Source organism: Drosophila santomea, chromosome 2R (genome assembly GCF_016746245.2).
Source record: "Drosophila santomea strain STO CAGO 1482 chromosome 2R, Prin_Dsan_1.1, whole genome shotgun sequence".
NCBI lineage: Eukaryota > Metazoa > Arthropoda > Insecta > Diptera > Drosophilidae > Drosophila > Drosophila santomea.
In genome coordinates, this window is record NC_053017.2 from 14,012,270 (window position 1) to 14,027,721 (window position 15,452).

Consider the following 15,452-nt stretch of genomic DNA (forward strand, 5'->3'; position numbering starts at 1 on the left):
TAATCGATTGAAATGCAATGTATAAGCTACTATCGGTTTGTGTATTTGCTAACGAAATTGCAATTGCAATTGAATTAAAATATATTATATATATTTTCTAATAACAGAGTACTCGAAGCCAAAATGATTAATAATATGCTTTAATGTTAGTTATATTACTTTCTTTTTACTGAACAAATTGTTTGTGTAGTAGTATTTAAGTAGTGAGAAATACTGAACAAAAAATTAAAAATAACAAAATTTAAATTTGGCGCGTTTTGCACGCGACTTATGTACTATTTGTGCGCGATTTCCGTGCGGCTTGGGCGCGACTTGAGGATTGGACACAGCTTGAGTTAAACTTTTAAACATTTATTTAAGCTCTTTTACGAAATAAAAATAAAATATAATAAATACAAATAATTTATTTACATATAAACTCCATTACTTGACTCTCTCTGCTTGGGAGCTTTGAAAACGAACATATTTACATAATTAAAATAACATAAAAAAGAACTCGTGGTGCGTTGCCCCTAATCACTTAGAGCTGTGGGCCAAAGTTATAAATAGACAAACAAACGTAGTGATGGAATCTGCCAGGGTCTGTTTTTGTTTTTTTTGCAGCATTTAAACTCACCTGTTGTGAGTTTTTTGTAAAATTGTGACAATTACAATTTCAAGCGAATAGCTCCAGTGTGCTGGAGCGGAAAGGAATTCAAATCGTCCGGAGAAATTATTTATGCCCCTTATCGAAATGTTCGTGGGCCCTCTGGTTTTTGATTTCGTCGTGTTTTCACAATCTGATTTCAGGATTTACCCTCTGCGCAGTGTTTATTGGTTTGTATTTATGGCTTAGTAGCGCTGATACGGAAGTGGATGATTGGGGGCCCACAATTGCTTTATGGCCCTTGTCGCAAATTGGCCACTGATGGATTTGTAATTAATTTGAGGCCAGCATCGCGATTAGATAAGGGATGTGAAGCTAAAGGAGACACAATGTTTTGCTGCTGTCAAGTGGCGTGGAAAATTCCTCGAATTAGCTGCGCTAAAAGCGCCGAAATTCGGTTAGTTAGCTGACGCACCTGCCACCTTTCTTTTGATCACATCACATCAAATCACGTTAAGATGCTAACAGGTGCCCCTTAGTGGCTGCTAAATTTCGATCTGACGTCGAAAATTCAACTGCGGGCCTAAGACAACGTAGACCCAATTCGATCTGGTTCATTTCGAATTCGCAGCGCAAAGTTTGCATCAAAATATATGACGGTGACGTGTGAATTCGCACTCCCGGAATCCCCCAAGGAAATCTACATACTAAGCTGCACAGCACTGAAAACAAATTTGGGTTTCTGGCATTTATTAAATGAAAAATCAGTGTTGTGATTTCTGTTTTCTTGAACTGACAGATACAATAAACATTCAAGTTACTGCAACATAAATGTGTTGAAAAGCAGTCATACTATTATAATCAAATATGGGTGTTAAGCATCAATTTCTTTGCGTGCACTTAATACCTGATGAGTTCGGTTGGAAGACCGCAGAGACTCACAAGCGGAATACCCAATACCAAGTTCTGGAGGAGAGCTGAGCATACATATGTGGAAGTGGGTGGAAGTACCCTAGTCAATGTCATCTGAGCCAAAATCGACTATCAGCTGGCAATTAACATGCGCAACGAGCCGCTGGAAAAGCCAAATGCGATCGTTCGGTTGACTTTAGTATGGGCCAACATCGGATCGGTTGTACTTAGCTTAGTTATGTGCTTATTGGCGGGGCCAACAAAGCTTGCCAATTTAGTTTCCATTGAGCGACGACAGGCACTTGAACTTGAATTTCCATGTGACACGCCGAGGGGGTGTAAGCCAATGGTTTCGTATTGAGGAACTACCGTCGACTTGTCGTTGGCCAAGTTCAAGCCAAACAGCACGTTTTGCATATTAAGAACTTGGGCATCATTCATCACTTGTGCAATCAGATGCAGACTGCAAGTCTATATAGTATATGTGGTACGAATCTGTAATCCATTAGAACAACTGCTCATTTTGCTGGGCTGCAAAAAAAAATGTGTAACGGATTGTAATTGGTTGAAAAACACCCGACCGATAAAATCCGACGGAGGATGTGTAATTGCATTGACTGGCAATTATTCCGAACCAATACTCCGCCCCCTCTGCCACCTGACATGTGAAATGTGAAAAGCAAAAAGCTAAAACACAAACAAAAACAAAAGCACAGACATCATACGGATTTGGCAGTGGAGCATAGCGTGATCACTTCGTTGGGGGGTGGAAATTCGGTTGGGGATCGGAAAATGCTGCATCATTCGCCAGCGGAAGAGCTGCTCTATCGCAGACCTTTCCCATTTACATAAAACCCTATTCGTTGTGCTTCTCATAGGGAGCTATTTTAGTTACCAATGGATCTATTAACGGATCTATTAATATTTTGGGAACCTTTTGTGCCAAGCACGAGATGGCTGAATCCATAAAACATTCGGCTATCGAAACACAATTAATGCGGTGCAGCCAGCAGAGATTTCAATAATGCATAAGGCCGATTAAAAAGCGTTACTAAAACCAAAGTTAGATTAAATCAATATGTTTGTAATAACATTATGGTGAAATCGGTGATCACTGCGGGGTTTTTTATGGGATAAATTCCGAACAGTGCATGAGTTTACTAATTATTATTCAGTTTCTCTTACTTCAATTTCTCTTACTTCATAGAACTTGCGTTGTGTTATAATCTTGAATATATAAATCAAAGCAGAATCTCCATTGACTTAAATTTTAAAATTTAAAGCACAGTGTTAGCATAAAATATTATACATCAGCGTTCAACTGACACAATCAATGGTTTTCAACAGAGATTTGTATTATATATGATGCGACTTAGTCATATTGAGCTACACATAGCGCCCTTGATGGTGAACTTCCTGTAGAGTGAGTAGGGTATTATACCCACTAAAATACCCACTAAAAATGTTAAACGAAACCTAACCAATCGATTCGTGACCCGACCATCAGCAAGAGCCCAAACTACCTTCGCTCTCAGATGCTCGTAACTCGTTTGATGAGGTGAGATGAAATGAGAAACCCAAACAGCGGCATCATGACAAGTGTATTAGGAGGAGATCGGCAGTTCCAACCCCCCGCCTGGTACTGAGGCGGTACCAATTTCAGATTGGACACGATATCTGATACCATCTGAGCGGACTTAAGATCGTTTAGCACACCTATTCTGGAGCACGCGTCCACTTGATTCGATGCCTCCGTTGTTTAGCGACCGAAGATAATCAGTTTGTTTTCATTTCCAGGGGACACGAGACGGGCATGTGTCCAAATATCTGGCAGATACATCGCTCCAACGCTCCAGCGCTCCAGCGCTCCAATGAGCTATCTAAAGCACTTGTTTGCTCTGCTGACGCACCATTAGATCGAACTTTCATTTGCGGGGCCGTAAATTTGGCAATGTGATGTGTGCGAATCCGGACAAAGTCGGCGATACAATGAGATATCGGTGTACGCACGCGGCGTGGTTAAGATACTAAGTTGCAAGAAATGCCAGTTATTGTCTTAATAAAAACACAACAATGTGAATCGTTTTATAGAGAGAGGTAGATGAGATCCGAAACAAATTCCATTGAAGCAGCCAGGCATGAACTATGCATAACTAAGAATTTCAATCAGCACCTGCACTGTGCGACGACAGCCGAGAACATTTCTAATTGGGCCCCTTTTTTTGCGCGGATAAAAGTGAAAGTGCCCTAATGTCAAGAGCATTGCACTCCACTCTAGTCCAATCTCCAATCTCTGGCAGGAATTTCCGAATACCCCCAGATAGTTTGATAGATCGTTAAGCCTGAAGTTCCGTGGCATCCACGAGTACGGCAAGTGATCGCTTAACCAGTTTTCAAGCTACGCCACTCTGCGCTCTTTTTGTTCGTATTTTTGTTTTCGGCTTTTATTTTGTATTTTGTATTTTGTATTTTTTTTGTTTGCTAACCGGGGTTTCCCTTGACGCCCAATAACTCAATCTGTGTTTACCAAAAAGGTATCTGTGTTTCATTCACTCGAATAGCTGAAGACCCCCAGTCTGCCGGCTGTAAATTTTCCACTGGCCCATTTCGCTGCTGTGGAGGTGCATGCCATTGGCATCGCCCTCGGGATTGATACCAAAGAATATATCATTATGTCAAGATCATCAAATGAGCCTGCCTTTGATTGGGTGCGAGGTCCGGCCACTCGACGCGTTGTGCTCTACATACACTGGCACACGGAGTCCCTGACAAGTCCGGGTAATCTAAAGATGAGTTCGATAAGATTCGATTTCACGGATATCTCGACCACAACGCCCACCCCACACGCTGTCCACGAAGCGGGCAAGTGGTCTGCTTCTGGGGAATTTCTCTGTCCGCCGGATTTTTCACTTGGAGAGTGCTTTCCATGGAGTGTCAACTGGCTAGCTGGCTGGCTTGTTGGCTGGCTTGTTGGCTTGCTAACTGGCTGGCTCAAATCTCCGGTGACGTATTTTGGAGCGTGCGAGCACGGAGCGTGTGTTTGAGTGGCGATCGATCGAGCAGCGTATAAATGGAGTCCGCGCGCCGACTCATTGTTCAGTCGGTCTGAAAGCGCAGCGTCGTCGAGAGCGGTACTTTAGTACACTGACTATAGCACATAGTTAACATCAAATTGTAACGATCCGAGCCCATCGAAATCGGGCAGTAACGAAAGCGATTGCATCGGTTGTGAATATGGTGACATTTGCTTCGACCGCTGGCAAACATTTAATTACCACGCCGCATTAAGAGCGGCCCCCAGGCGTAAAAGTGATAGAACAATCCAACGAATACCAACCACTGCCAACACTCGTTTAGAAAGTAATTCATTTGAGAGAGTAATCACCAATAGTCAAAAGTCAAAAGCCGAAAGCCGAAATCCAGTCATCATGAAGCTCTTGTGTTGCGGTGGCAGCAATGGAACCATGGACATGGAGGCCAAAAACTCCACAAAAGAGGATGAGGCTGTGGGCAAACGTAAGTGGAACTATGGTTAGATAATTGTGATTACTGGTAGGTGGCGATGAAAGTTACTTAAGGTGGCTGTAATTTCACAGTTGTACACATTAAATAGGTTGATTGAAACCAATTTAACAAGTGCCTTACGACATGGGAGGTGTGCGCAAAGATTCACAACAAACACGTTTTACTTTCTAGAAATTATACGGTTTATACTCTAATTTATTTTACTAGCCATAAAAGCCAGTGACCATTCAACCGAGAACTTTAGTTCGGAAGTGATTTAACGATCTGTTGCATCAAGAAAAGTTATATAAAAGTCAGCCCTAAAGAAGAAGGTCACCTTTGAGTATTTTTTCAGTGATAAAAGCCAAAACGATAGGATCAACGTTTTGCCGAAAGTTTTCCAAACCTGAAGTTTGCTGTTCGATTATGATGAACAATTAATTTTGAAGTGCGGCCAGTTTGCTAATTTGACAAAATGTGATTAAATCTTAAGTGGCAGTGACGGTTAATTATTTGTTGCTGTTATTCACTTTATTTAACTTTTTGCGTACTGACTGCATCAAGTGTTTTCTTGGTGCCAAAATGTGTTTTGCTTGATGGGTGTTAGTCACTACTGGATCGAGTTCGAGTTCGAGTTCGACTTCATTATTATTATGGCCCAAACAGAGGCTGGTCATTAAATCTGAATTAGTTTAGATAGGATGAGAGAGGGGCCTGTCCGCAGAACGAAAAATCTGATAAATCGGACAGACAGGAAGCGGTTTCGTAAATATAAATCATCAAAGTTCGTATGCAAATCGCGACCCAGGGCACAAAACCACCCAACAAACCGGATAATTTCACTTTGTTTGGGTGTACGGGACAACGGGGCGTATGTGGAATACGAAAATCGCAGGTAAACAAACACAACAGATCACAAAGAATGCACCAATACTCGACAGGCTGTCTGAGGCGAATCCAGTTTAGTGCCGGCGACTAATGAGCAACTAGTGCACAAATACTGCTACTAAGCAACAGCAAACATCAGCTACGGATCCAGACTCAGACTCCGATTCACATTCAGATTCAGATTGAGATTGAGATTGAGATTGAGAGATACGATTCTTTGAACAATTAGAGTCGGCCGCGTATATGGCGAAAACATAAATCTCGCATATTTCCTATTATGTTCCTGCTTTGACTAAACCAAACCAAACCAAACGAAACAACAACAACCACACGGCAGTTGAGGGGGAAGTGTATATGGCTAGTTGGATATCTTGATGAAAGGCGGGGGGCCAAGCCTTTAGGGATAAGGCATGTGGCTAATTAAATATGCACATTTATCGCTAATAAATCGAATATCTTTATTTAGAGCTGCGTGCAATTATCGGGCGCCAAGTGGCCTGCATGCAAATTCATTAGCACTTGACAAAATGAAAATGAAAATGAAAATGACAAAATGCGGGGAACTCTTCCGTCAGAGCATAAATTACACATGTACGCTCAAAATAAGCAGCCAAGTTTGGATTACTTGTAATTGTATATTTAAATAATTTCACTAAATATTCAAATTGGCAAGGCAGGCGCCATGGCGCCCGCTAAATAACGCAAAAAACCTCACATCGAGACGAGGCTGACACCGCAAGTCGGGTCACAAATCACGGGTAGAACGGAAGGCTGTGTTGCTGATAGGCCACAAAATGCACAGCGAAAAAATGTGTGGACTAAAACAACAGATGCATCTAAATTTATTTACTTATGAAGGAAGTTTATGTTCAGCATTGCTTTTTATGCTGTTGTTTTACAACTAATTACCACTTTTTCTACTTCTGTGTACTATTAGAATTCAGTCACTTGACACACATTTACAAATCCAATATACACCCATTCAAAAACCATATTTTCCAATACAAATTAGTTGTGTCCAATGTAAGCCCCTGCGTTGTGGGTGGTTCTATCGGTTTGGAGAAACCCGCTTCGCCAGTTTGTACCAGATATAAACTAGGCCAAAAAGCAGGCTTATCAGCCGTCCATCCATCCATCCATCCATCCAACTGTCCATCCATCCATCCATCCATCCGTCCAACTGTCCATCCGGCCGGCGGCACAAGGTGGCCAAGTGAGTGGGCCTTGTCTGGGGCAAGTTGTGACATCTTGCCACTTGACGGCCATTATCCCCCGAACACCAACGACACCGGGCTATCATCGAATGGAAACCCTATCTGGGATGTCATCGAGTGGCGCTCACTATCTGGTCAATGTGGAAGTGAAGTGCCTGGACATTTGAAAGTCGTTGGTCTTAACGTCTTCTGAGCGGAGTTTCCACCTGTCACATTCGTCGTCTCCTTATCAGCCCCATATGATAGTGACGCGGAGAGCCCAAAGCTGTGTGATGATTACCCCAGAAGCGTGTCCAGTGGCCAAACTGAAATCGATTCATTGAGTGACTGAACATCAATGTGGGAAATGGAACGCAATTAAAATGCATAATTCCGTTTGCTTGATAATTACAGCACTAATTGCGTGACTTGTGGTTAGCGAAAGCTTTAAAGTTTGATGCTGGTTCGTTGTAGGCACTCCCCACCGTAGTAAACAATAACATTGCAGCTTTGGCCAGTTGGCTTTTGGCGCTTGAGCTTTGGCACTGAATGCAAAGCTTTGCTATATGGAATACGTTCCAATTGCCAACCGACAACCAACTTTCAAGTTCAAAGCTATCGGTTAACAATTTGAAAACCGTATGTAGGCAATAAATCGCAGATAATTTAGGATCTATGATAGGATCGTAGCATGCGCTCGCCTTGTGATCAGCATAATGCCTCAATGCCTCAATGCCTCAACTGGTTACATCAAAAGCTGGAGATAAGCACACCCCCAGGGGTCGAAAATGGGTTTGTGTTTTTGGGGTGGTTAGGTGGTGGGGTGCAACTGGCAGGAACAAGCAACTGCCACGCGCTTTTACAATGTCAACAAATCAGAGCGACAGCTAACGTCACAGTTCCAGATACAGATACAGATACAGATGCAGATACAGCTGTAGCCCCGAGCTATAGCTATGCCATATACAGATAGGCTTACCCATATAGCCACAAGATTAGCAGGCGATGCTGGTTAGATGATCTGACTATTTGCGTAAAGCACCTGCTGATGCTCCGCCAAGAAGCCATCAGTTAGTGAACAGGCTCCAAGCCGAACGGTAGTGCCTTTGCCTCAAATCCCACACCTTATATTCATTCAGAGTTAACTAGTTAATTGGCTTAGTGCACATCCCAGTATGGTTACCACTGTGAAGAATCGTCGCTTTGAGGATGAAGGTGGGTCCTGATTGAGGGTGTTATTCAAAGAGCTTAAAGGGAAGAAAGCTTAGTTGAGAAAATAGCATGGCTTAAATATAGATAGTCGTATAGTAAGGTGTGTAAATTACAAAGTGAAGTGTAATCTTTGAATTAATATAATAATAGATTGTGCATTTATACAAATAAATGTGCATAGCTTGCATTTCTTGTCTGAATTTCCAAGTATATGTATTATTAAATGTAATATATTTTTACGACTATTTACAAATGTATTCAATCGACCACAAAAGTATCCCCACATTACCACAGCTTCTTTCCACCAGCTCAAAAAAGATAGATTTGCTATGAATAGCTCTCCTTCAACTGGCAAGAAATTGCGTAGGAGCTCTTATCAGCGTTGATAAGAGAATATCCATAAAAGACGAGCCCCCGAATTCAGCTAGAGCAAATGGGAATTCAAAGTGCAAATGGGAATTAATTCGAGATTTTTAAATAGCCCTCTGTAAAGCGGTTGTAACTGGCTCTTCTAATGGCCCACTCACAGCTTGTTAATCTCTGTCGGCCAACGCGGAATTAAACAAACATCGAACATTAGCCCGACTACATGCAGATATAGTTTCATATCTAAGTAACGTGGGGTGAAAGGGGTGGAAAGTGGGAGGTGGTTGGGTGGTTGGGTGGTTCAGGGGCGCAGACATAGCCTCTAAAGTGTGGCCGACAATTTGGCGCCATATCTATGAATGGAATTTTTTTCGTAATCCAGAAACCAGAAACCAGAAACAGAAGCCGCCCCCCCGAATGCAAATAGAAAGGCAAATAATTCTGTCTCCAGCGCTTGTCTGGCTGATAAGGGATGATAAATTTATGCTTTAATTACGCCTCAAATGGAAGAACAATTACTAGAGCAAACAAACTGTCGGTCATAAATCCATTCACCTGGGGGTAGGATCTCGGAACGTAGAAGAAAAGTTCGTGTCCCGTGTCCGTATCTTGGCCACAGGCGACCTACAGGTGACCTACAGACACATCCCCGCAGTCATAACATATACTTAGGTACATATATGTAGGTACATGTGTCTATAATAATGCCGCTGATAATGCGACTGATTAGCTCTGCTAATCGATGTGGGTGATTGCCCATTGACTGGGCTGAAGATCAATATGGGTGTCAGATTACCCAACCTTACCTAATCGATACGATTGCTTTCTGATTGCTTTTTAGACTCCGGCTTGGGCATCCGCCACTTCCAGATCTTCCTGCTCTTCTGCGCCCTCACGGTGGCCTATGCCCTCCGAGTAAACCTCTCCGTGGCTGTGGTGGCCATGACCGATGCCGCGTCCGTGAATCCCGATTTTCCCGTAAGTATATACGTAAATCTCTATTGAGGCTAAGCAAATACTAATTACTTTTCGATCATCTTTCCTGCAGGAGTACGATTGGTCGGAGCAGACAAAATCCCTGCTGCTGAGTAGTTTCTTCTGGGGCTATGTGATCACCCAGGTGCCGGCGGGTCAATTGGCCAGGAAATATGGCGGCAAGGTGATGATCCTGTCGGGACTGGCCGTCTGCTCAGTCCTGAACATCCTGACACCCATTTGCGCAAGGATCGGAGGCTGGCAGCTGGTCTGCGCTTTGCGTGTGGTGGAGGGTCTGTGCCAGGGAGTGGTCTTTCCCTCCACCCACACGATCCTCTCCCAATGGGCACCGCCCAAGGAGAGAGCCACGTTGGGCACCTTTGCCTACTCGGGTAACCAGTTCGGAACGATCATCATGCTGGCCACCAGTGGAGTAATTGCAGCATCGCCCATCGGGTGGCCCAGCATCTTCTATATCTCTGGAGGAATTGGATGCGTGTGGGCGGTGGTGTACTTCTTCTATGGCGCAGGATCGCCACAAGAGTGCAAGAGCATCTCGGCTGAGGAGAGGAAGCTGATCGAGATGTCGCAGGCCGACGAGGTATCCAGTGACCAGGAGCAGCCGAAGGAGCTGTTGCCCACGCCCTGGCTGAGCTTCTTTACGTCACCCGCCTTCCTCGTACTGATCGTCGCCCACTCGGTGCACAACTGGGGTTTCTGGACCCTTCTCACCGAGATCCCCAGCTACATGAAGAACATCCTTAACAAGGACATCAAGTCGAATGCTCTCCTCTCCGCGCTGCCCTACGTATGCATGTTCGCCATGTCCTTTGTATTCTCATCGATATCCGCCCAGTTGAACAACCGAAACTGCATTTCAAGAGTTACGAGCAGGAAGCTCTTCAACTCCATTGGTCTGTGGGTTCCCATGGTCACCTTGATTGGCTTGGCCTACGTGAACCCAGATCAGTCCGAGGTGGCTGTGGTCCTTCTCTGCTTTACCGTGGGCATGAACGGAGCCACCTACCTGGGCTTCAACATGAACCACATCGATCTGTCGCCCAACTTCGCTGGCATCCTCATGGGCATCACCAACGGTGTGGCCAACATCATGAGCATCATTGCCCCGCTGATCGTCGGATTCATTGTCACAAATGAGGTGAGTCTACCATCGATGTGTAATCAATGTCAGGATATTTATGTTATCAAATTCCTTGACTAACCCCAATATCTTCCGATCTCTTTTCCAGCACGATCCCGAGCAGTGGCGCATTGTGTTCTTCATTGCGGCCGCCTTCTACCTGGTGGGCAATACTCTGTTTGTGATCTTCGGCAAGGCGAATGTCCAGCCGTGGAACGATCCTCCGGCGAAGCCTCGTCGCAACTCCACGCCCCAGGTGGAGTCGCAGCACTAGATGAACGGATGACGGGGACTTAGTTAAATGGGTATCGAAACTACTAGTCAGTTAGTTCCGCTCTCCTATAAAATCCAAAACTATCCACCCTAGTTGCAGCCGGGTGCAATGCATTCTCGCATTGGCCGTGTATATTTGTAAAGTGTATTTGTTAACTGTGACTATTTCGTATTTGCATTCCACTCGTCTTAAGTTTAGTTTGTTAATGCTATGTGATAGGATTACCCACGCAAAAAAAGAAAAAAACAAAAATTAAAGAAGAAAAAAAAAACAATAAAAAGAGCATGAGCAACATGTGAAAAGAAAACCGCAGAGATGTTTGATTCCCACATGTGGTGGGGCTTTAATGTGGGTGGGAAGTGTTTGATTTTGAAGGTCAGATAAAATAATATATTTCTTTGGCATATTTTGAGTTAAATGCTCAAATTAAGAATCAAAATCTTAGAAGTTATAGCAGCGAATTAGTTATACATTTACTGATCCTTTTTGAACTATGATATTCTAGATCATTTTTAACAACATTGTTGTGATTGAATCAAGTCAAAATCTTTATTTTAAGATCTACTTGTGCGAATTCAATAGTTAACTATACTAATATTAAGACTTAACAATTGGTGCCATTTAAATTACCTACAGCACCCACTAAATAGAAAATTAAAGAACTAAAAGAGTATAAGTATTTCTTAATCTAGTTATGGCTATATGTTTCTAAATTAATTTTATTTTTAAACGGATTTTTTAAAAATAGTTTAGATATTAGTTGCTTGACGATTTTATGAATAAAAGAGCTGTCAATGAAACTTTGGATTTGGCTTACCAAACGCCCCAAAAAGTATGCTTTAAAAATAGAGATCGCCGTAGAGAAATTTTGTAGAATGTAAGCTACATACACATGTAGATTACATGTAGACTTCGCTTAAGTAAACATAAGTTGCTAGGTGATCAACCACAACCAATGTCTACATCTTTAGGAACGTAAACCTGACCTTTTGGATATGGGATACCATATTCTTTCAATCCAAAAAAACACGCGCTGAGTACAACGTGAACATTCCAACGTTTTGCTGACGCAGCAAAGATGGCAGACTAGAAATCGCAGATTTGAGTTAAATACTTTACTCTAGGCTTCGAAGGCAGATAAAGTTGGATCACAAAACTAAGTCGAGCTGGCAAATCAATTTTGCAATCATTTAATCCCCATTTCGAGCGTATCTCGCATATTTGAGTGACGTGCACATTTTATAGCTTCGAACTTGGCGGGCTACTGGAAAGTGGGGAGCGAGGGGGGATTGGGGGAACATTTCAGTGGCGGAGCGAACTTGTTGATAAGCGGAATTTGAATAAATGCTTTTTTTCTTCCACTTTCAAGCACGCGATATGAACAAAGGCAGTGTTACGTATATGAGGCGACTTATGTACATACATATATATTTACTTAAAAGTATATATTCACACATGTATTTTTAGTTGTGTGACGGCAGTGAGCGAGTATTTGAGTCAACCTAATTTAAATTTGATTCCCAGTAAAACTATCATTTCGAATCGGATCTCGTGCTGGGTAAGTTACGAGTTCTGGGGACTTCGGCAATTCTCATTTTCCAACCACATGTGCAGGAATCTTGAGCTCTTAAGCTATCGCACGATAAGGGAATCCATTAAATGCCCATTTAAAGAGGGTTATTTTTATGAAATCTGAGGAGATCTTATCAAGTCGCAATAAAACCGTACAATTCTAGCATGCCGATTGTCCTATCGACCAAGTAATGTTCTACACTGTAAAAAATATAGTACTACCATATATAAGAAAAGCTTAACGAATAGGAGCTACCTCTCCGTTTAATTAGCATAAACTGAAAAGATAGGAAATCTCTCACATGTGACTGAAATCATTTGTAAAGATGGCATTATTAAAAGATCTCAAGGAAGTGAGATTTTCAGATTCAACGGTGCAGGGGCTCGATTGGGTTTCTGGCCTCGGTTTTTGGCCATCATCATAAACTGGTTGGTTGGATTGCGGGAGGTGGAGGGGATCCATTCGTTCGAGGCCCGAAATAAAGTGTGCAAATCTCGACCAGAATGGGGAATGAGCAATGCGTGATAGTCGGCCGACACACTATGAATCGGCAGTTTCTCGCGTGTCTCTCTCAACGGCGCTCCCCAGTGGTGAAATCATGGATAGCACACCCATCGGTCTCCAACTTCCCCCGATCTTGCCCCACCCCACCCCACCCCCCACGAACATGCTGGCCCCATCGCAAAAGTGCACAACTTATTTCGCGACTCGTTTTCTACATAAAAATATACAAGGAGAGCGAGAGAGGGAGCGGCAGCGGGAGAGAGAGACAGCACATGGTTATCACGTGAACGAGGCTCCAAGCGTTGGAATCGGGTGCCTTCGTCGTGTGCGGGAAACGTGATCAAAGATCGGCCGAGAGAGTCGCCCTCTCTTTGGTGCTTTCGTACCTATGGGTGTGTGTGTGCGTGTGTATGCGTGTGTGCATGTGTTTGTGTGAATCGGATTGGGGCCTGCAAAATGGCAAAAACAATTAGCACAGTGCGGCGCCCCATTCTCTCTCTCTCGCGATCACATTCTTTGTCCCCCTCTCTTTCACCCACTCTCTCCCTCCCTCCCCCCTCTCTCTGTCTTTGTCTTTAAGGTTATCGCTTAATCATTTTTGCACTGTTAACGCAAATAAGTGTTGTTTGTTGTTTTTTTGCAACAAATTATATTCGTATATTCGTATTTATATTCAAGCAAGTATTCAGCTGCCAGTGCGGCGATAATGAATTGTTCATTTTCATTTCACAGCCAACTCGATGGCGCTTTTAACTAATTTTCGATCCTATTCACATTTGCCGAGTCATCTTGGGCAATTTTCGCGTGATCTTTGGATCTGGGCTTTAGCCAGCTAGCCAAATGTGGCTAGATAGTGACTATGTAGTTTTAGTAGTTTTAGTAGTCCGTGATGTCACGCCGCAGGTGATAAATCAGCGCTACTGTTAGGGTCGCCTGCAAATGATAACACTTGTGCGCTTGCACAATAGAATGTGATATACGCCTTTCTTTATGGCTCCTCGAAATCTTCCGTGCGATAAGATTCTGGAATCTAGAATCTGGAAACGAGATTCTGCAGTCGCACTGCGGCCACGAGAGATTTGTCGAGTGACTCAAGGCAATTGGTTCTTGTTTTTTTTGTCCACCTCCGGCGGAAATAACCGCTCCCAAATGATCTATTTATATGTCCAAGCGACCGCAATTAAGTTGAATAAAAATTTTGATGAAATTTTTTTCCGCAAATACGCGTCTTTGAGTGTTTGCCAATTGGCGGCTGACCCACAGACATTTTTCCGCGGCCTCCGATGACAGGGTGCTAATAGAGAGCCACGCCCCCGATGGTGCCCCACCCACCTGGCGGATCAATACCCATTTATATGTACATATCGGCGATAAAAGTTTCCAGTGGAGAACCCACGCTAATTGAAATTGGCGGGTGGCAGTGGACAATGGACAATTGCCGCTGACTGGACACAATTCAATTATCTCGCCGACAGTCGGTAACTCAAATATGCTATAGGAATTCACACAATCGCCCATCGATTTGATGCCCCGCTGTAATGAGCCATTTGCCCAAACATTTAGATGCCACCCAAAAATATAAATTCCAATATTGTGATCAATTTATTTCGACTTGTTTGCATGCAAAATCCATCGCAGCCTGGACAAAAACAAACGACGATCAGATACTCTTTTCAATTTATTCGAATTTATTGCCCGCCCAACGGCCAACTGATATTGATCAATCTTAATTACCGCTATCTTTAGGAGCGGAAAAGTTTTCGTTTCTGCTATTTAAAGATGTTGGGTAACCGTGATTGCTTTTACGAGAGCTTCAGGTGAGGTGTGTTAATACACTTTCATTCATTTCGTTATGTCACTTACGTGATCCTTTTTTTTAATAAAATTGCCATGGCATGTCTTCATTGATTACAGGGAATGAAAGCAAAACTCTTTTAATAAAATACCTCCAACTCTCAGGGTCAAGTTCACCCTATTATGAGTTATACCCGCTTTAGAGGGTGCCAACAAAGGTAATTTCCATAGAACAACATTTGCGGAGAGCATTAAAATGCTGTCGGCGCCATCGCCTCAAACAATGTCCAAGTGTCCCGGGGACATCGTGATTAGCACTGGAAAAAAACTCCCGACGGCCACTGGACAGGAGCCAGAAGCTAGAAGAATCCATACTGATGGATACGCAACACCATCCGCTCGCAATTAGCCCGTTTAGAGGGTTTTTGTTTGGTTACACCTGGCGTATACGTAATGCGGCGTAAATAATTTTCCAACTAAGCGATATATGTAAATTTAAATAGGAAGATGTAAGAAAAGAAGGCTGCATA

General features: G+C 43.1%; 1 protein-coding gene across 2 annotated transcripts; it reads left to right on the plus strand.

The window, feature by feature from the left end:
- The first annotated feature begins 4,602 nt into the window (after positions 1-4,602).
- Positions 4,603-11,358, plus strand: LOC120445860 (putative inorganic phosphate cotransporter). Of its 2 annotated transcripts, none has more exons than XM_039626501.2 (4): positions 4,603-5,014; positions 9,503-9,639; positions 9,710-10,795; positions 10,887-11,358. In XM_039626501.2, the coding sequence occupies exons 1-4, from the start codon at positions 4,927-4,929 to the stop codon at positions 11,049-11,051; spliced, it is 1,476 nt and encodes a 491-aa protein (XP_039482435.1). In that variant the 5' UTR covers positions 4,603-4,926; the 3' UTR covers positions 11,052-11,358. The 2 variants fall into 2 exon arrangements, with proteins under 2 accessions (XP_039482435.1, XP_039482436.1); XM_039626502.2 differs by lacking the exon at positions 4,603-5,014 and adding an exon at positions 8,143-8,298.
- Positions 11,359-15,452: the final 4,094 nt, after the last annotated feature.

Coding starts and splice junctions, on each gene's coding strand:
- LOC120445860 (XM_039626501.2), top strand. CDS start 4,927: ATGAAGCTCTTGTGTTGCGGTGGCAGCAATGGAACCATGGACATGGAG. Junction 9,640..9,709: donor CCGTGAATCCCGATTTTCCC/GTAAGTATATAC, acceptor TCTTTCCTGCAG/GAGTACGATTGGTCGGAGCA. Junction 10,796..10,886: donor GATTCATTGTCACAAATGAG/GTGAGTCTACCA, acceptor TCTCTTTTCCAG/CACGATCCCGAGCAGTGGCG.